The 18,587-nt window shown below is 51.2% G+C and overlaps 2 protein-coding genes across 3 annotated transcripts; one reads left to right on the plus strand and one right to left on the minus strand.

Annotated features, from left to right (window-relative positions):
* Positions 1-3,616: 3,616 nt before the first annotated feature.
* Ankrd53 (ankyrin repeat domain 53) lies at positions 3,617-9,544 on the plus strand. Its single transcript, XM_075981870.1, has 6 exons — positions 3,617-3,681; positions 3,767-3,896; positions 4,121-4,320; positions 6,533-6,697; positions 7,080-7,200; positions 8,846-9,544. Exons 1-6 carry the CDS (start codon positions 3,617-3,619, stop codon positions 9,542-9,544), a joined length of 1,380 nt encoding a protein of 459 aa, XP_075837985.1.
* A 563-nt stretch (positions 9,545-10,107) lies between these two features.
* Positions 10,108-17,182, minus strand: Tex261 (testis expressed 261). 2 transcript variants are annotated; one of them, XM_075983618.1, is made up of 6 exons: positions 16,975-17,182; positions 16,017-16,096; positions 14,685-14,838; positions 13,284-13,351; positions 12,678-12,780; positions 10,108-12,541 (listed from the first exon to the last, which is right to left on the minus strand). In XM_075983618.1, exons 1-6 carry the CDS (start codon positions 17,003-17,005, stop codon positions 12,426-12,428), a joined length of 552 nt encoding a protein of 183 aa, XP_075839733.1. In that variant the 5' UTR covers positions 17,006-17,182; the 3' UTR covers positions 10,108-12,425. The 2 variants fall into 2 exon arrangements, with proteins under 2 accessions (XP_075839733.1, XP_075839735.1); XM_075983620.1 differs by lacking the exon at positions 16,975-17,182 and adding an exon at positions 16,678-16,841.
* Between the last annotated feature and the right edge of the window lie 1,405 nt (positions 17,183-18,587).

Raw genomic sequence — 18,587 nt, forward strand, 5'->3', positions numbered from 1 at the left:
TGTGATTTTCTTTGGGGCTTACTGGCTGTGGGAACTGGGCAGGGCAGAAACTCCAATGAGCAGGCCCTCATGTTACAGGATGGCACCCATGTGGATAACTGCATCCACAGAAAGCCTGAGAAAGCTTGGGAAAGAATAGAGTAAAGCATGGCTTCTTGGTAGCAGCAATTTCTTGGGACTGTTCTGCTTGCTAGAGGCAAGCAAGTGCTCTCATTTAAGAGAGGCTTCCTGACTCAGCTTTAGCTACAAAACTTTGCAGATCTTTTAAGAAGTCCTGCCATGAAACACTTAAACAGTGTTGATGAAAAGCTGAACGCATGCTTTTCAGTTTTCATCCGTAGCAGGAAAAAAGCTGCACCATTTTAAAATGCTGGCTTTCTGGACCATCCTGCCAGGGCAAACTCTGACTCTTTCAGACAGGCAGTCCGACTACTGAAGCACTTGACTGTAGTCTGTGAGCAGAATGCTGCAGCTTGCTTGCTGGCAGGGACCTTGAAATGCCATAGAGTTGTAGCAATAAAAATGGCTACAGCCGGTATCTCCACCATGAGGCTGGAAAGCTAAGGAATGGGCTGGATCCAGCCATCAAAGCCATGGCTTTAATTCTCTCCATAAAGACTCATGTGGTCAGAAAATAGAGGTATACAGTAAAGAGAGATTCAAAGATAAAGAAAACTTCTAAATGGTTTACAGTGTATTAAAAATATATGCAGGATAAAAGTTAAAGTCCTTAAAAATAAAAAAGAAAGAAAGAGAGTAGAAAGGTGTGGTGGTACACACCTTTAATCCCAAAGTTTGGGAGGCAGAGGCAGACAGACTTCTGTGAATTTAAGGTGTGGTGGCAGACACCTTTAATCCCAGCACTTGGGAGGCAGAGGCAAGTGGATCTCTGTGAGTTCAAGGACAGCCTGGTCTACAGAGTTATTCCAGGACAAAGATATACAGAGAACCTGTCTCAAAAAGTCAAAAAATAAAAATAAAAGAAATAGAGGTTAAAGTAAAGCCACATAAAAATGGAAAATACACGGAGAATCTTGATACTGTATGTTATTATGCTCTGTTTGAATTGTTTGAATGCTGAGGAAGGAGCAACAGCTGCTAAAAAATATTTGCATATAAATGCTGCAGAATTAATCCAAGATAGGTATTTTGAAAATACCTTGGCTTCAAAATTGAAGTCAAAATGTATGTTACTTTGGAGAAGAGGATTTGCTTTTGTTTTCACAGGAAATGAAAGGCTGTGGATTCATTCTGAGCTAAGAAAAATCAGGTTTGATCAAGGAAGACCATCTGAAAATTCTCTGGTAGGAACAGATGGCCTGGATGTCTAAGTTCTATATCCAACACAGATTCAAGACTGCTGCCTGAGATGATCCAGACTCACAGGATAGTCCAGTCAGGACTTAATGATAATTCTAAATTTTCCTTAGGTCCTTATAAGATTATCAGCACCCCCAACCAGCAGGAAGTAGCCTGGAAAACTACACCCACATTCACAAAAAAATGGACTATGAATATTTTCCTTTGTTTAAAAAAAAAGAGGGGGAAGTGGTGCGGGAGAATTATCTGTACTCTGTCAATCATGTTTTAAATAAACGCTGATTGGCCAGGCAGGAAGTATAGGTGAGTCAACCAGACAGGAAGTAGAGGCAGGGCCATGAGAACAGGAGAATGCTAGGAAGGAGGAAGCCCATTCCTTGCAGTCCAGCCCAGACCACTGAAAAAGCAACATGTGACCTGCCCCCGCTGTGAAAGGTACCAAGCCATGTGGCTAGCATAGATAAGAACAGTGGGTTAGGGGGCTGGAGAGATGGCTCAGAGGTTAAGAGCATTGCCTGCACTTCCTAAGGTCCTGAGTTCAATTCCCAGCAACCATATGGTGGTTCACAACCATCTGTAATGAGGTCTGGTGCCCTCTTCTGGCCTGCAGGCATACACACAGACAGAATATCGTATACATAATAAATAACAAATTTTAAAAAAGAAAACATTATAAAAAAAGAACAGTGGGTTAATATAAGCTACAAGAGCTAATAAGAAGCCTGAGCTAATGGGCCAATCAGTTTATAACCTATGTAGACCTGTGTGTGATTTTCTTTGGGACTTACCAGCTGTGGGGTACCGGGCGGGACAGAAACCCCAACAAGCTAGCCCTCATGTTACAGAGAACTATTATTATTATTATTATTATTATTATTATTATTATTATTATTATCATTATTTAAATTTATTTTTAATTTTTATATGGATGGATGTTTTGCCTGCATGCATATGTGTGCACCACATGTGTGCCTGGTGTTTGGGGAGGCCAGAAGGGGGGCATCAGATTCCCTGGAACTGGAGTTACAGACAGTTGTAAGCTGCTATGTGGGTGCTGGGAGCCAAACCTAGGTCTTCTAGAAAGTCAGCAATGCTCTTAACTGCTGAAAGATGTCTCCAGTCCCAAAACATTTAAAGCAAACATACTGGAGTCTGGAACAGGAAGGTCGCTTTCCCTCCCAGAGTCCACTTTCAACAACTTAAACATCACATGGCTTAGCAATATAATGTACATTGCAGGAAATTCTTTTTAAAAATTAGATTTACTTTACGCGCATGAGTGTTTTGCTTGCATGTTATGTGCGCCACTTACATACCTGATGCCCTTAGACATCAGAAGATAGCATCGGACATCCTGGAACTGGAGCTCCGGGTGATTATGAGCCATCATGATGGGTGCTGGCAACCGAATGGATCCCCTCTGAAAGATCAGCAAGTGCTCTTAACTCCTGAGCCATACCCCTAGCCCAGAGAATCTCTGTTTTGGACCTCTGCACATTTTAAGGTACCTCTGCTCCTTCAGTTTTTCTGGGGCACACATATACTCCAAAGGCACATCACAGGAACCCACTTGCCCCAAATGGGCTTCTCCTCCTAGTGTCTACCGTGTTCTAATAATGCTAACTCTGGAGTGCAGAGTCCCAGGCTTACACCACCATGCCTGGAACTGTTTTGGAGATAAGATCTGATTGTGTAGCACAGGCTACCCTGGAACTCTCCATCCTCCCGTTTCCCAAGAAAAGAAACAGACTGGAACAGTTCTGCTATGGGCAGCCTGTGTGACGCAGCGGTTGCCCATTATGCTGCTGGGACGTAATAATTTAGTGTGTGGGAATGCAAGGGTAGCTAGTTCATAATGCAACTTCAAATACAGACGCACTATGTGTGCGTGTGACACCCGGCCCTACTTTCTATGGACAGAAATGGCCACACTCCATTTCCCAATCGCACTTTCCGTTTCATCCCTATGTGATTCCAATATAGGCTAAGCGTGTAGTGAGCCAGGGTGCAGAGTTTCCAGGCTTGCGGGCTCCGTCCCTCCTGCAAGTCCTGCCTGGGACCAAACGCAGTGGAGGCACGGGACCGGGAACAGGGGCAGGTCGCATGTGCTGCCCCTCGCAGCCTTGTCAGCCTTGTGTGCACCGTAGTTCCAATGCCCGCGCGCCAGTTGTGCGCATCGCCCCTGTGCAACGCAGGACTAGGGCCTTAGGTTCCGGAGGGAGCTTGGGCAGAGAAGAGCAGTCCGGGAGGGAGCTTGGGCAGAGAAGAGCAGTCCGGCTCCCCTGCACCGAGCAGCATGCCGCAGACAGAACACACCTTGCCCAAGGCTGCAAGCAGTGATCCGGAGTCCTCGTCCCTCAGGTGGGCAGGCACGCGGGTTTGTGGGCGACGGGGAAGCCCAGGGAGGTCCCAGTTCTCCTTCTCACCCTCGCCCGTCCGATTCTAGTCCTTCAGAGTCGTTGGACCATAAAGTGATTACGAGTAACTCTGAGTTGTTCGCAGCCTCGGTAGGCAATGTGGACTGGCTTCGGTTCTGTCTAAATCGGGAGCACAGGGAGGTCATAGCCGACGACAAGGTAAAGCGTGTAGCGTGGAGGCAGGGACTGAAACTCCCCAACACCCGAGGAAGTCCTATGCCTTTGGTCCTAATTACCCATTCATAGAAACAGGGGCTAGGGGATGAAGGGCTGTCAGTACCTCCAGGGACACAGGGAACAAAGAGGGCAACCCCAAGACAGAGGCGGGGTTGTGGCCCCTACCCAATCCTGTTGAGCCTTCTCCTGCGTGCTCCACTCCACAGGGCTTCACCGCCATCCACTTCGCAGCCCAGCAGAAAAAGCTTTCCTGCCTTCAGGTCCTGGTAGAAGAGTATAAGTTTCCCGTGGATCTGCCTACTAACAAAGGCCAGACGCCCCTGCACCTAGTCATCCATAAGAACAAGAAGTCGGACACCATCCCCTGCATTGACTACCTGCTTAAGAAAGGGGCAGCCATCAACTCGTAAGTCCAGCCTGCTGTAGGAGAGACACTTGGGACTCTGGGTCGCCAGGCAGGTGGAGTCTTGCAGGCCCAGATGAGGGATTCTGGGAAGGACAAGGATTCCTGTCTGGAGAAAGCAGTTAGGGAGCCCACTTAGCATCCTGGTTCTTAAGAGGCTGAGCCTCCTGAGAAGGCAGATCTAATTCCCAGAAATTTGGCTCAGGCAAACCGCGGGCAAGTTACTCAACCTCTCAGCCTCAAAGTCCTAGTCCCCACACTCAGGTGTACACTGTGGGGCCTCACGGAAGCCTTTACGAACCCCAGATATTTCTAGTTTGTAGCTTGGTTTGGGAACTGGCTGTCAGGGTTGAGATTGGGAGGACGAATGTGCCCATGCAACAAGGCTTTTATGATAAAGGAGTTGGAGTTATATGTGGTGTGTGTGGCAGGGGAACCAACCTTGGATCCTCTGCAAGCTCAGTATATTTTCTGAAGCCACCTTTCCAGCTCTATTTTTGGGACAAGCACGATGTACCAGAGACTGCCTAGCCTTCACTGTGTGCTACTCAGCACCACACCCACGCTGGGAGCACAGCAACAAACACAGGGAACCCAGGCCTGCCCTCACAGAGCAGACTTTCTAGTGACTACAGAGTGACAAACTGAATGAATGGACAGAATACCGAGAGCTTGGCTAGGAAGAAAACAATGGGGTGATGGGCGGAAGCACCAGGAAGGGGTCTATCTAAAAGAAGCAACAACCTCTAAGAAGCTGGCAGTGTCTCATGTAGTCCAGGCTACCCTCAAACTGGCTATGATAGCCAAGGAGGATCTTGAACTTCTGATTCTCATGCCTCCACTTCCTAGGTGCTAGGATCACAGGTAGACATCGTCACACCTGGTTTGAATCGGTGCTGGGGTTGAACCTAGGGCTTTACATACGCTAGGCAAGCATTCTATCTAAGGAAGTGCATCCCCAGCCCCAGGAGGTGACATTTAATTACAACATATATGTTGTAATAAGAGCGGCGGGGCTGCGTCCCCAGCACCCGGGCCGCCTGCTAGCTTATGCCCGAAATAACAACACACAAACTGTATTCATTTAAACACTGCTTGGCCCATTTCTATCTAGCCTCTTCTAGGCTAATTCTCACATATTAATTTAGCCCATTTCTAATCATCTGTGTAGCACCCCAAGGTGCGCTTACCAGGAAGATTCTAGCCTACGTCCATCCTGGGTTGGAGCTGAATCGCGTCTGCCCAGGAGAGCGGAGCATGGCTCTGAGCTCACTTCCTCTTCCTCCCAGCATTTTGTTCTGTTTACTCCACCCACCTATGTTTTAACCTATCAGGGCCAAGCAGTTTCTTTATTGCTTAACCAATGAAATCAACAGACTGATAGATGACACTCCCACATCACATATAGAGATTGGAAAGATAGCTCAATGGATAAAGCACCTGTTGTACAAGTGTGAGGGCCTGAGTTCAAATCCTTAGTATCCATGTAAATGCCAGCGGGGCATGGTGACACTCCTGTAATTCCAGTCCTTGGGAGACAGAAACAAGAAATCCTGAGCAAGATGGCTAGCTAGACCAGCAGAGCTATGTGCTCTGAGTTCAAGTGAGAGAGTCTGTGCCTCTGCATATAAGGTGGAGGATCACAGAGGAAAAGGAAGACACCCAAGTGTCAACCTCTGACCTCCACACGCAGATACACACACACGGAGCATGCATACACACATACGCACAGCACACACATTAAAATTAACTTCAATCTGAGGACCAAGTGAGCCAATTTTACCAAAAGCCAAGGAGGAGTCAGACTTGGTGGTACATAGCTCTCTACGCTCGGCACTAAGGAGAAGGAGAGAGGAGGATGAGGAGTTCAAGATCATCCTTGGACACATAACAAATTCGACATCAGACTATACCATGAGAGACCTTGTCTCAAAAATCAGATAACAGTGGATGAGATTGGTGACCCTGAACAACCCAGAGAGCCTCCAGGCAGCTCCTAGCTCTCACATCCAAACACATCCCATCCTTAGGTCTGCACTGTTCATGCTAGTCTGTCCCTCCTTCTAGAGAAGAGGAACTTGAGGCCCGAAGAGGAGCTGGGTTATGGACCGGATCCCTCATGGTAGTGGCAGAGTGGACACTGGAAGCTGGCTTCCCTACCTATCTGATGCCTTTACCCCTCCCTTTGCCCTTTACCCTGTGATATACCTCACAGTCAGACATGCCATGGCCTCACACCCCTGCACCTGGCTGCCCGCAATGGCCTGCTGGGATGTATGAAGGTCCTGGTGAAGAATGGAGCCAATGTGCATGCCCAAGATGCCATGGGCTACAAGCCCGTCGACTACTGCAGACTATGGAACCACCGCAACTGTGCCCGGTGAGCCTATGACAACCACTCCAGCTGCTGCTGCTTCTGGCAAGGTCCTTCCCTATGGCTGAGCCTCCAGGGGGAGGGCTGAGGAAGCCAGGTGGCAGTCGGGTAAGTCTGGGAAAGAGGCCCCATGCAGGATATTGTCTACATGAATTTGGCCTGACCTTGCCCCTTTAGATTGAACATTGCCTTCCTTCTTTGCCTTTCCCCTCCCCCAACTCTCCAAGGCCATCAGACATCTCTTTCAAAGGGCCCCTAGGCATAGCATTGGGGTGCCTTGCTCTTCTCTGCCCTGGCAATTCCTCCCATTCCACCCTGGCCCTCAGTGCCCCACCCTCTGAGGGAAGCCCTGCTTTTGTAATATGCCACACCCCCACCTTGGTGCCAGGTTCTTGAAGGATGCCATGTGGAAACAGGACAAGAAGGACTTTGCCCGAGAGATGGGGAAACTGAAGACCCTGAAGGAGAAGCTGACCATTTTGGAGTGCCGCTACCTGACTGAATATCAAGTAAGGCAGAGCTCTCCTTCCCAGGGAGCTGGGCCCTGCTATACCAATTGAGAGGAGCAGCTGCAATACTCCTCCACAGAAGAAACCCCGGCCCCCCCCACCCTCCCTCATTAACCACTCCTTTAGGCCAAAGGTCCTGTCCTGTGCCAGAAAGCAGATGCAGCCTGAATTATGGGCATTCAGATATCCTGCCCTGAACTGTACACTAGGCTCCTGCCAGGCCCTGCAAGTCCAGCAGCAAGGTGTGGTTCCTACTCAAGGAGCTTAGGTGCTAGGGAAAAGCAAGTTAGGCTCCTGGGGGAGAGTTGATAAGGGTGCCTGAGGGGAGGCCAAGGAGGTGTCTCTGAAGATGGGCAGGCATCTATTGTCCATATGGAGTAGGGAACCCGCAGAAGGAATTGCTGTTCAGAGTACGTGGGGCACACAGGAACATCATGGAGGCAGAAAATAGAAAATTTGGGAATCAAGTATCAGTTGGATGGAGATGGACAGACTAGAGGTTTGGCAAAGGTCCAGCCCAGTGAAGCACTTTGGCAAGGAAGGGTTCAACCAGATATAACCGTGGAACATAGAACATTCAAACAGGAACCTTAGAAAGAGCTTGGATTCCTTCCTTCCTCCCTCCCTCCCTCCCTCCCTCCCTCCCTTCCTTCCTTCCTCTCTTCATCCCCTCCTCCTCCTCCTCCTCGCTCCCTTCTTCCCCCCTCCCTCCTCTTCTTTTCTCTTGCTCTGTAGGCCAGGTTGGCCTCAAACTCAAGAGCATAGATTCTTAGGTGGCCCGGCCACTGTTGTACTTCTCCAGGTGTCCCAGCTGTGCCGCTCTTCACGGCGTCCTCCTTGCCTGTGTCACCCAGCCCTTACAGCTATCAGGTTTTCTGTCGCCCTAACCCCTATTCAGCAGCTCCCCACAGACCTCCACTCAAGATCCTCTTGTTGGCCTCAGTGAGTCACATGACCACTCTTCTTCCAATGACTAGAACAAAAAGCAAGCCAGATGCTACCTGACTTAGGACTGGGCAAGGCTGACGGAATTAGGACTCCTGGCTTAGCCTAATCAGAGTAGGCCTCTGGAGCTGGGTCAATCTCCAAAGCGCCTGGTTACTTAGCAACTGTGTAAGAGTGAGACACTGAGATAATAGGGGTGGGGACATTCCCACAAGTGAAAGTTTCAGTGCTGGGGTGGTAAAGACAGAACTCTGGCTGAGTCCTCACCACCCAGTCCAGCCTCTAGGTCACTCTATCCTCCTGGATGTCACTCCCCAGAAGCCTGTCTAACTTCATTACTTTCATTCAATGCCAGACCTCCCAACCCTTCCTCTTTTCCCCTTCTGGGGACAAACCAGAACCATCTGAAGGTAGGAATGTCTCGAGATTGGAGCTACCTCTGGGAAGTGAGACCTGCAAACTTGACGTTGTCCTTAGGGAGGAACTATGTCTTTGTCTTCAAGCTGGAGGTCTCCTTTGAAAGTCTTTGTCTCCTCCACAGCTTGGGAGCTCGGTCAGAACAAGGGATGCTTTTTCTATCTGAACAAGGCTCCCATAAAGCAGCGATCTGCGCACTAGGCCTGAGGTTTCTCAGGGCATTAGCCACAGGGTCTTCTGTCCATAAGGAGGCCCCACTGCACTGTGTCCTTCGTTGTTGCAGAAAGAACAACGAATCCGGAGGGAGGCTCACTTCAGAGCATGGCTCCAAGGCAAGGGGCTGAGCCGGCCCCAGAGCTCCGCTGACCCCAAGCAAAAGGCTGGTGTCCGACCTTGGTCACTGATCCTCTCCAAGACTCTAAGACCCCAGACTGCCAAGAGCTTCCTGTCCTATCCTTCCGTAGAAGCTCAACTGCAAAGCCTGCCCTTGCCTGTGGTGCTGCCGAAGCCCGTCTATAAGCAGACCACCACCTTCAGTCGGCCCAAGTTGTGGAATTTTAGCAATAATCCCGCCAGGTCCCCAACCACAGAAATTGGCTTCCCTCAAGGTATACGCCTGGGTGTGCACCCAGAGCCCTGTAGGGAGCATGACTTCGGCAGATTCCTGCAGGTGACTCCCAACTCCCTCGGAGGTGCATGCCTGCGCACAGTGGACAATCACTTGGTGACGCCTGTACCCCAGCTGCCGTTTGAGTTGATGGTCCGGGCACTATACCCAGGGGCTACACCCTACAGGATCAAAGTGCCCCAGGGCTTGTATCCAGTTGACATCCTCAAAGTGCCCCAGAAACGGCATTTGGGAGATACCTCTACCAACACACTGGCTATGAGCCTGCGTGATACATTTGATGAACCTTTCCTGGCTACCCTGGAAGCTAGCCGGACTGGAGTGGCCCCGCTCTCCAAGGGAGTTCTCACATAAAGTTGTTTCGGAAACCTCCTGGTGAAGGTGAAGAGTTAAGATTCATATTGTGGCAGAAAGGACTGGGGGAATACCCATGGAATTCATTCCCAAGCCCAAGGGCAGGAGCCACCCCTAACTCCCTCCTCCTAAGAGCATCCTAGGCTTCCCTTTTCTCTGCAGAGAAATTGCCTGGCTCCCTGGGACAAGGACATCCAGAGAGAGCAGTGAGATTCAGAATAGAGGGTCAGTAATTCCTGGGGCTCACTGCTCTACCTTAACCCACCCCTAGCACATGAGGAACAAGGCTTCCAAGACAGGGCGCCCCTAGGAATCCTGCCACCTTTCCTTCCTCCCTGTTGCAGACCCTGACTGGGGATGGGAAAGCAAGTGTGCTATCCAGTACAGGCTTCTCTGCCCATGGCCACTGCCCCCTTGCTCCTGGCCCCCCGAGATGTATGAGGCCGCAGTTTTAGGAGGCCAGGCAGCGCTTCTGCCAAGAGATGACCACCTGTGGCTTTGATGTGAGACCTGTCCAGGAAGCCACCCTGGACCCCATGCTCCCATCACACACTACAACTGACTCTTTAAACAAAACGTTTATTGAGTGCTTTCCATGGGCCAGGTGCCAAAATCAGGTAGCTGATAACAAAACTCCAAAGGCTTCCCTGCCCTCAAGGAGCTTCCAGTCTAGAGGGGAAACAGACCATACCACAGGCCAGTGAGCCTAGAGGGATCTGTATGGCGGCTGGGGTTAGGAGAGGAGAGGGGACATTCATGGCCCCCTGGAGGAAATAAAATCTAAGTGGAAAAGTGGCCAACTACCAAAGTGAGTAGCAGGAAGGGTACCAGGGTGGCAAGAGAGCCATGGTCTCTGCAGACAGGAGGCTGAGGCCCAGAGTACAAGTCAAGTGATGAGGCCAGTAGGGACCAAGACACCAGGAACCTCACCATGCTAAGGAGTCTGGACTTTATCCTGAGGGCAGTGGAGAGCTGGGGAAAAGCCTTGAGGCCAGGAAAGACTGGCCAATTGTGCATTTCAGAAAAACTACTCCAGCTGGCCACAGGCTAGAGGAACACGGGAGGCTGTCCACACAAACTAGCTGAAAGACAACGGCAGGAGCGACTCCAAGCCAGAGACACTAAGAATAGACTGGATGTAGGGCAGAAAGAGGATGCAAGATCCTGCCTGGCTCCTGAGCCGTCCTGGGACCAGGGCAGGTACTAGAAAAGCAGGTGAACAGAGCAGATTTTGAGGTCGAATGGTTTCTGTGCCCAGAAGGCAGCAGAACTGTGGCTGAGAAGTTAATAGAGGAATTAGGGCTGAAGGTGTCCCTAAAGGCACCAGCATGGCTGGACTTCCTCGGGCAATTCACAACACAGCCAAAAAAAGCAACTCTGTGTACAGGGCAATGAGAAGCCTATATAGAGACCGAAAGGACAGAGAGGTAAAGGGACAGACAGCCACAGAAGTGCCAGGGAAGTGTGAGTCAAGAGGTAGACCATCAGCTGTGGCAGCTACCCCAGGATCCAGTAGGTAACACGTGATGGCTCCACCAGGGCTGGCCTGGGAAAGCCTTAGCCAGCAGGTAGGATGAACAAAGATAAAGTGGATGGCAAGGCCAAGTGGGGCCAGTCTCAGGCCGCTGAGGAGCAGCAGCCTTGGGTCCTGTACCTTCACCCACCCGAGTGGCAGAAATAGGTCTGGCGTTCTCACCAGTGGCCGCAGCACAAAATTCAGGGTGAGACTCAACAGAAATGCAGAACCAAGGAGATGAAGGATGCATGCATGAGGCAGATGTTCACAAACCTGTCCATCTGGGCACCTGCCAGACTCGCTGCGAGGTATGGGATTTGGCCAATGGCAACTCTTGTGGGGCCTTCATTCCATGAAGCTGAGCCCTTGCAAGGCACTGTAGTTGGAGCGCAAGGTCAACAGATGCTGGTCTGTGCCCAGGATGGGGCCCACCTTCTTAGAAGGCAGAGCTCACATCCCTCCAGAAGCCAGAAGTACAGGAGTATGAGGCCTGTGTGCTCTGAGCGGCAGCCTCTCCCAATCCCATTTCTCAAGAAACAGGCCACAGCCTAGGCTGCCTTGAAGCCAATTTTTTATTTTTTTTTCTCATTGAGCCTGAGATAGAATTCACCAAGAAAGCTCTCCTTTTCCTCAAAGGAAGACATAAATAGCAAACTGTAGACAGTCTTCTGCATCTCTAACCTTCCACAAACCATTTCTGCTCCCTCCCATCTGGACTGTCACAGTCTGAGGAAGGAAGTCATGGAAAGAGGAAGGAGTCTCAGGAAGTGTCTCTATCCACTCACCCTCATCTCTATTGCCTTCCCACTTATGGACACAAGAATTTCTTCAGAAGGGCAAGAGGCAGAAGAGGAGTCCCTGGAGTAGAAGGCTAGCCCAATCTAGGCAGAAGGTTAGCAGGCAGAGGAAGATGAACTCCTGGGGTGTTAAGGCAAACAGTGCCATCTAGAATCTTTATTCAAAGGGGAATCAGCATTGGACAAGACCCACAATTCAGCAAAATGCACTTTTCCTGTAAGTGCCAGCCCTCAGCTCTTCCCTATGGTCACCTGCCCGAGAACTTGCTGTCCGTTCCTCAGCTCCATAGACCCTTCCCTGCCTGCCCCATCTGAGCCAGACCCGACTCTGGGAAGGGGAGGGCTGGGGACATAGCCTCCTGGCAAAGCAGGCTCTGCTACCCGCTCTGGTGCCCCTGGCAGCATTCAAGCCCCCTGAAGAGGGTTCCCTGGAGATGGGGCTTCTGAACAGAGGGGGAGGGAAACCTGGGCTGGCAGAAGACACCCTCCAGGCTCCCAGGCACTATCCGCCCAGCAGCCCCGAGGCCTGGCTCTACTGGTCTTGCCCCCACATGCCCTCCCCAGAGGGTCAGTATATCTTCTGCCGACTGGGTAGGATGGCCTCTTTGATGAAGGAGAAGACAACCAGGATGCCTAAGCGCTTGCCTCGCTTGCCTTTGGTGAAGTAATTGGAGACCACGTCGTCTGTGGGAACACAAGGCAGGGAGACAGTGTGCATGGGCGTGTATATGAATGCAGCTCTCACCACCCAGAGCCCCAGGGTGCACGCTCAGTGCTGGTGCCAGTCCCCCCCAGCCTGACCTAACAGGCCTTTCCTCACCTCCTGGCTGCATGGTGGAGGGCAGGACATTGTCCCCAGCCGAAAGTGACACGAAGAACGCAAACGGGATTATCCACAGGCAGAATGTGAAGTAGGCCAGGACCTGGGAACAGAGAAACTGAGCTGGGAGAGCCCACCCCACCCCTGCAGGGCTAGCCCCCAGGGGAAGTCCAGCTGAGACTGAACACAGCCCCTCCCCAAAGTGACACTGTTCTTCTCTGGGGTTTCAAGGAGGAGGAAACCTGGGCAGGAACTGATGGAGCTGGGGGCTAGGGAGTTGTCACTCAGTCCTGCCTTGTAAGGTCTGAGTCTCATGGGCTGGCCTGTGCCCCTCTTGAACTTGAACCTTATTGGGGCACCCAAAGTACTCATGACGGCAGGAGAGGTGGGGATCAGTGTTCTCCTACCTCAGCCAAAGGGATCCCTTCTATTCCTCAGACACCCCACCTTCCAAAATCATAAGTTTTTTCGTTTGTAAGAAACATGGTTCCTGGATGGAGCCAGTTTTGGATCACAGCAACATTCACAAAGCAGATCATGTAAGTCCCTTCACTCCCCCATCTCCGCCACTATGCGCAGACATGCTAGACACTGGGTGCATCTTACCTCAGAGAAAGGATAATATTCTTCCGCAAAAAACTGAAATGCCAGGTAATGGTTCACCACCACTAGCCCTGTGGGGATGGAGAGTCTGGTCACTGTGTGGTCACCAAGTCCAGAAGGCCCACAACATCTGTTATATCTGTTAAGAACGGGTGTTCAGTCCCAACTTTTTCACTGTAGAAGGCAGCAGGAATAGAACCAGAAGGTAGACTGGAACATTCTAGCATGTTATAAAAATAAGTTTTTCGTGTTACATAATCTATGACCACGCCGTTGCTCTCCCAAGAGCGGCAGGTGAGGGGAGAGCATGGGTTGGCTGCTCTCTGACAGTCAGGGTTCCTTGGAAAGCTAGGCTGCAAAGAGACACACCAGTCAATACTGGTGCGCTCTGGACGCATACACTATTTCCTCGTGTATACCAGCTCATGACAGAGCAAGCAAGGGGACAGCTGCTCAGGGGCATGAAGGCCAGCTTTGTGGCAGGGTGGAGGGCAGGCACCAGAAAGACCACAACCCCCATACCCACCTCACAACTTAATGCCTCTGTGTTCCCCTTCACCATGAAGACAACACTCTGCTATGTCACACAAGGCAATGGGATGCTAGACAACAGTCTAGAGCCTCAAAAACCTCACTCGGGCATCCAAACGGCAGGCCGAGGAAGTGATGCCCCAAAGCCAGAGGAGCCTTCTGGTGACCAGAGCTCCTCTGGCACACAAGGGACCTGGACTGAACAAATTCTGAGGTAAAACCACTCCTGGCATCGAGAGATGCCCATCTCTAACAATCTGCCCTTCTGTGGATAACATTCAGAATTTCCCCCAGTGTGACCCAAAAATGTAACACTAAAGCAGGTCTCACACCACTTGCCATCTTGAACAGGCTATGGCGAGGAGAACCAGCAGTGCCTATAACCACTCTCTAAAACCTTTCTCATGAACATGAATCAACTGCGTCTACAAAATAGCTAAGGCCCAGGCATGAGACATGACTTTTCAGGGACAGGAAGTAGTGTTGGGGGCAAGGCATGAAGGCAGGACCCCAGCCTGAGGCACTGGAAACTTCTGAACCTGCCGAGCAGGCTCCATGCTTCTCAAAGGGACCAAGTGATTTCTTAAAGGTGAGAATTACTCAGCTTGGAATGTGCCTTCTCTGATGGCACAATCTAATTTGCCTTTTTGTCAAGGTCCTCCTGGCTGGAGCCCCTCCCTTGATAAGGGCTGGGCCCTGGGCCACAGCTTCTAGGGTCCTCAGTAATAAAAAGCCATTTTTCTCAGGCAGACTGGCCTCCTTGATGACCTCAATGGCTTCTTAGCAGCTCCCCTTCTCAGAATCCCCTTCAGTGTCTGGGATGGAAGGCCCACATCCAATCACATCAAGTCCTCTCTGCTTGTCCCCTCTCACCGCATGACAGGATGAAGTTAGGTGATGTCAGCATGATGAAAGGGAAGGTCTGGAGGAGGCCAAAGTAGACGAGGTTGGTGAAAAGGCCCATGCCAATCATGCCGGTGGGGAAGTGCTCAAAGACGTAGAGGCCGATCAGGACCGCTGTGGAGAACTGAAACAGGCAGAGGTGCTTGCTGCGGGGGACCTTCGGGTCCCCTGCAGTCCCAGCCCCAGCCTGCTCTGGAAAGCACCACACACAGACTGGCTTTCTCGGTTCACAGTCACCTCCACGGCCACACTCAGCTGTCAAAAGGTGCCATCTTTGAAGGTCACTTCTAAGAGATGTTTGACTGTGCTCCAAAGGCAGAGAAGCATCTTCCACAGCACCCCACACATACCCATCCCTCTGCATGACAGAGCTCACAGTCGACCACTATCCTAGTCTTTACAGTTCTTATGTTATTGTTGGAGCTGGGGACCCGACCAAAGGCCGCATGCATGCCCACCACCCTCTATCCCCATTTCATATTTCCTTGAATGCTGAGCACGAGCTACTGCTACTGAATCAATTACGTTAATTCAGTCATGAATCCAGCGGGCAGTCTGAGAAAGGCTTCAGTTGTCAGTGACGAAAGGTCTAATTGCTATACCAACCACACCCACAGCCTGAGCCAATGAACCGGCTGAGGCTCTGCCTGCACACAAACTCCAACCCCAGGCTATGTTCAGAAGGCAAGTAGCTGCAGACGGTAGGTGAGGGAAAGGTGAAGATCTTTTCTGTCCACACACATTGCCACAGCAGCCTCGGCCTTCCTCATAGCTACTGGGGAAAAGTCTTCCTACAGCCTCGCTAGCAGGGGCAGGGACAAAGTCTTCAGGAAAAGAAGACTCCCATGAGGCAAGAGAAAGAGCCAGGCGTGCTCCCTTAGGACAAATCACTCTAATTAGAGAGAGGGGAATAAATAGGCATTACAAACTGTCCTTAATGTCGCTGCAAGTTCTAGGCCTGAACTGGGGCTGGGAACGCGGGGCTGGAGACAGAAAACGCAGAGGGAGATAGCCACGTGCAGGCAAAGACACAAATGTCTGTCATTGCAATAGCTCCACTGTACCTTAAAGAATGGCAGTAAGGCTGTGAAACATGCCACATGAGGATGGAGGGCCAGGCGTGATCTGGACCCCATAGGGCAGACTCAAGCGGTAGCGTGCAGGGGAAAGGAAGATAAGAAGGACACCCTCGGAGTTTGGGTTCTCAGTACCACAGTCGTTCCAAACCAAACAATCGCCACTTTCTGCTGCTGAGGCAGGACGAGCAAGCCCTGGGCGACTCCGGGAAAAGCTGCCACTTACCCAGATCATATATTTGATGATTCTGCTGGTGGCCACCGTATACTCCTCTATCAGCTCCGCCAGGTAGTAGAGTCCGGCCGCTGGGTTGGCGGGGGAGGGGTGGAGGAGGGTGGGGTAGGGTGGATTGGGGGTGAGGGTCACAGGAGGGGACAAACAGAAAGAGTTCAGCGAGGGCCACTCCCACCAGCCTGCTCATCCCGCAGTCCTCACCAACCCTCCCCAGACTTCAGGAAGTCAGGAAGAAGCCAAAGCACCCGTGATGCCCTTCTCGTCTGCACTATTAGAACTTTGGCAGGACAGCTGCAGGGAAACTGGATTTGACTGCACAACATAAGGTTAACCTCTGCCCCAGGAACCTTTAACTTCAGTCACTCAATCAATACCTGCAGAACACTTAGCTTACAGGCCGGGCGCTGTACGCTACCACACAGCCGGGTGACACAGACAGGGGCCTTCTCTGCCCCGGCTAGAGGGGACAGGCAGAGGGGGCAGCCCATGGCCCCGAGAGCAAGGCTGCACCTCGGAGACCACGTATCCCCTCCCGAAGGTTCGGCCGAGGTCCAGCAGGGCCAGCTCGGGGTCGCCCGCACCCAGCTGCAAAGCGCAGCAGCAGTTGGCAACTTGGGGCACCGGGGCGCGCGGCCCGGGTCAGCGCTCTCACCGACGGCCAGAGTGATGAATGCCACTTGGATGAACAGCGACAGCCAGCTCAGCACGTACATGAACCACATGGCGCCCCCCGGGCGCCGGGACGGGCCTGCGCGGTCCGGCTCCCGCGACACTGAGCGGCCGCTGCCGTGCTGTCCCCGCCCCACGGACACCGAGAGGAGCGGGGCGGAGCACCGCTGCCCGTGCGCCCCCGCCAAGCCCGCGAGCGCCGCCAACCGGCGCGGAGGATAGAGCTCGCGCTGCACCCACCCCGAGAGCCCGCACAGAGCCCAGGTTACTGGAACCAAACCTGGCCCAAGACTCCAGCTCCGCACAGCCATGGATCCGACTTTTCTGGGAGAGGGAAGTTACCGTATCTCAGGTCACACAATAGGAAGCCGCATAATCCGGAATTCCGGATGCCTTTAAATGGTCACCTTCAATCCTAACTCTCTCGCTAGGTTTAATTTTTTTCGCATGGAGGGCAGGTCTGCATCTTTACATCGGGGCTAAGCACTGACTGCACTTGCGACACTGCAGGTGGTTATCTGAGAGTGGCTGACACAGGCAAACTCTGAGAGCCGGTGTGCCTCTTAACTCAGACTTCATTATTTTCAGGCAAGGTCTTGAACTGTCAATCATCCCGTCTCTACCTCTGGTAGGATTTCAGATTTGTGCCACCATGCTAGAGCAAAATACAACTCTCTTTCTTTCTTTCTTTCTTTCTTTCTTTCTTTCTTTCTTTCTTTCTTTCTTTCTTTCTTTCTTTCTTTTTAAGGCAGGGTTTCTATGTAGTCCTGGAATCTGCTATTATGTAAACTGGGTTAACCTCGAACTCACAGAGATCTTAGCTCTGCCTCTCAAATCCTGGGATTAGAGGTGTGGACTACCACATTCATGTCTTTTCTTTTTTGAAACCGTCTTATGTACCCAGGCTGTCCTTGAACACACTATAGCCTAAGATGTGCTCCTGATCCTCTTGCCTCCACGTACTGGGGGCTGGAATTGCTCTTGCTGAGGACCAGGTTCAGTTCCCAGCACACACGTGAGGTGGCTCACAACCACCAATCCAGGTCCAGGACCTGATGTTTCTGGCTTCACCAGGCACTCGGACAGACAACTACATAATTCAAAATAAATAGGCCACACAGGGTGGTATGCTGTTAGTCTCAGCATTTAAGAGAAAGAGGCAGGTGGATCTCTGTAGCACAGATAATAAAAACCCAGAGACAGATATTGCAGTTCTAGCTGAAGGTCAGGAAAGCAAAACAGCCAAGCCGCTAGAGAAGTCTTACCTCTACCAAGGCTGGGCAGCTGCAGACTGAGCGCTGAGCCTCTGTCTCCTCCCGTCTTATATTCCCCTTAGTGCTAGGATTAAAGGCGTGTGACACCACAGCCTGGCTTCTAGTGGCTTGGTTTTGCCCTCTGATCTTCAGGTAAGCTTTATTTATTAAAATATCACTATAGATCTTTATGCGTTTGAGACCAGTCTGGTTTACATAGAAAGTTCCGGGCTATGGATGGAGGGGGAAGGGCCTTGGACATCCCACAGGGCAGGGTACCCTGCCCTCTCTTAGGACTGGAGAAGGAGGGGAGAGGGTGAGTGGGAGGGAAGTGGAAGGAGGGGAGGAAGTGGAAATTTTGAACAGTATTATTTATAAAGTAATAAAAACAGAAAAAAAGAAAGTTCCAGGTTAGCCAGGTCTACATAGTTAGACACTGTTTTAAAACAAACAATAAAAATTTAAAAATTAAATAAAAATACTTCATGGAGGGAGGAAATGTAAATGTGTCCCCTGATCCCTCTCTAGAATTGGAGATAAAGGAACTCAAGGCCCCAGAAAGCTAAGGGTACCCATGTTTCACTGTGCCAGCTAGAACTGGTACACCAGCAGGTGCTGCCACTTCCCCCAGTTTAGAGCC

The sequence above is a fragment of the Microtus pennsylvanicus genome, chromosome 8, assembly GCF_037038515.1.
Source record: "Microtus pennsylvanicus isolate mMicPen1 chromosome 8, mMicPen1.hap1, whole genome shotgun sequence".
In the NCBI taxonomy this organism is placed as follows: domain Eukaryota; kingdom Metazoa; phylum Chordata; class Mammalia; order Rodentia; family Cricetidae; genus Microtus; species Microtus pennsylvanicus.

Bases quoted from the DNA above. Each gene is read 5' to 3' on its own strand.
- Tex261 (XM_075983620.1), bottom strand. From the start codon at position 16,747: ATGTGGTTCATGTACGTGCTGAGCTGGCTGTCGCTGTTCATCCAAGTG. The intron at 12,781-13,283 runs GTAAGATGCACC...CTCTGTTCCCAG, and splicing joins AATATTATCCTTTCTCTGAG to GTCCTGGCCTACTTCACATT. The intron at 12,542-12,677 runs GTGAGGAAAGGC...GTGTTCCCACAG, and splicing joins CTCCACCATGCAGCCAGGAG to ACGACGTGGTCTCCAATTAC.
- Ankrd53 (XM_075981870.1), top strand. From the start codon at position 3,617: ATGCCGCAGACAGAACACACCTTGCCCAAGGCTGCAAGCAGTGATCCG. The intron at 6,698-7,079 runs GTGAGCCTATGA...CCTTGGTGCCAG, and splicing joins AACCACCGCAACTGTGCCCG to GTTCTTGAAGGATGCCATGT. The intron at 7,201-8,845 runs GTAAGGCAGAGC...TCGTTGTTGCAG, and splicing joins GCTACCTGACTGAATATCAA to AAAGAACAACGAATCCGGAG.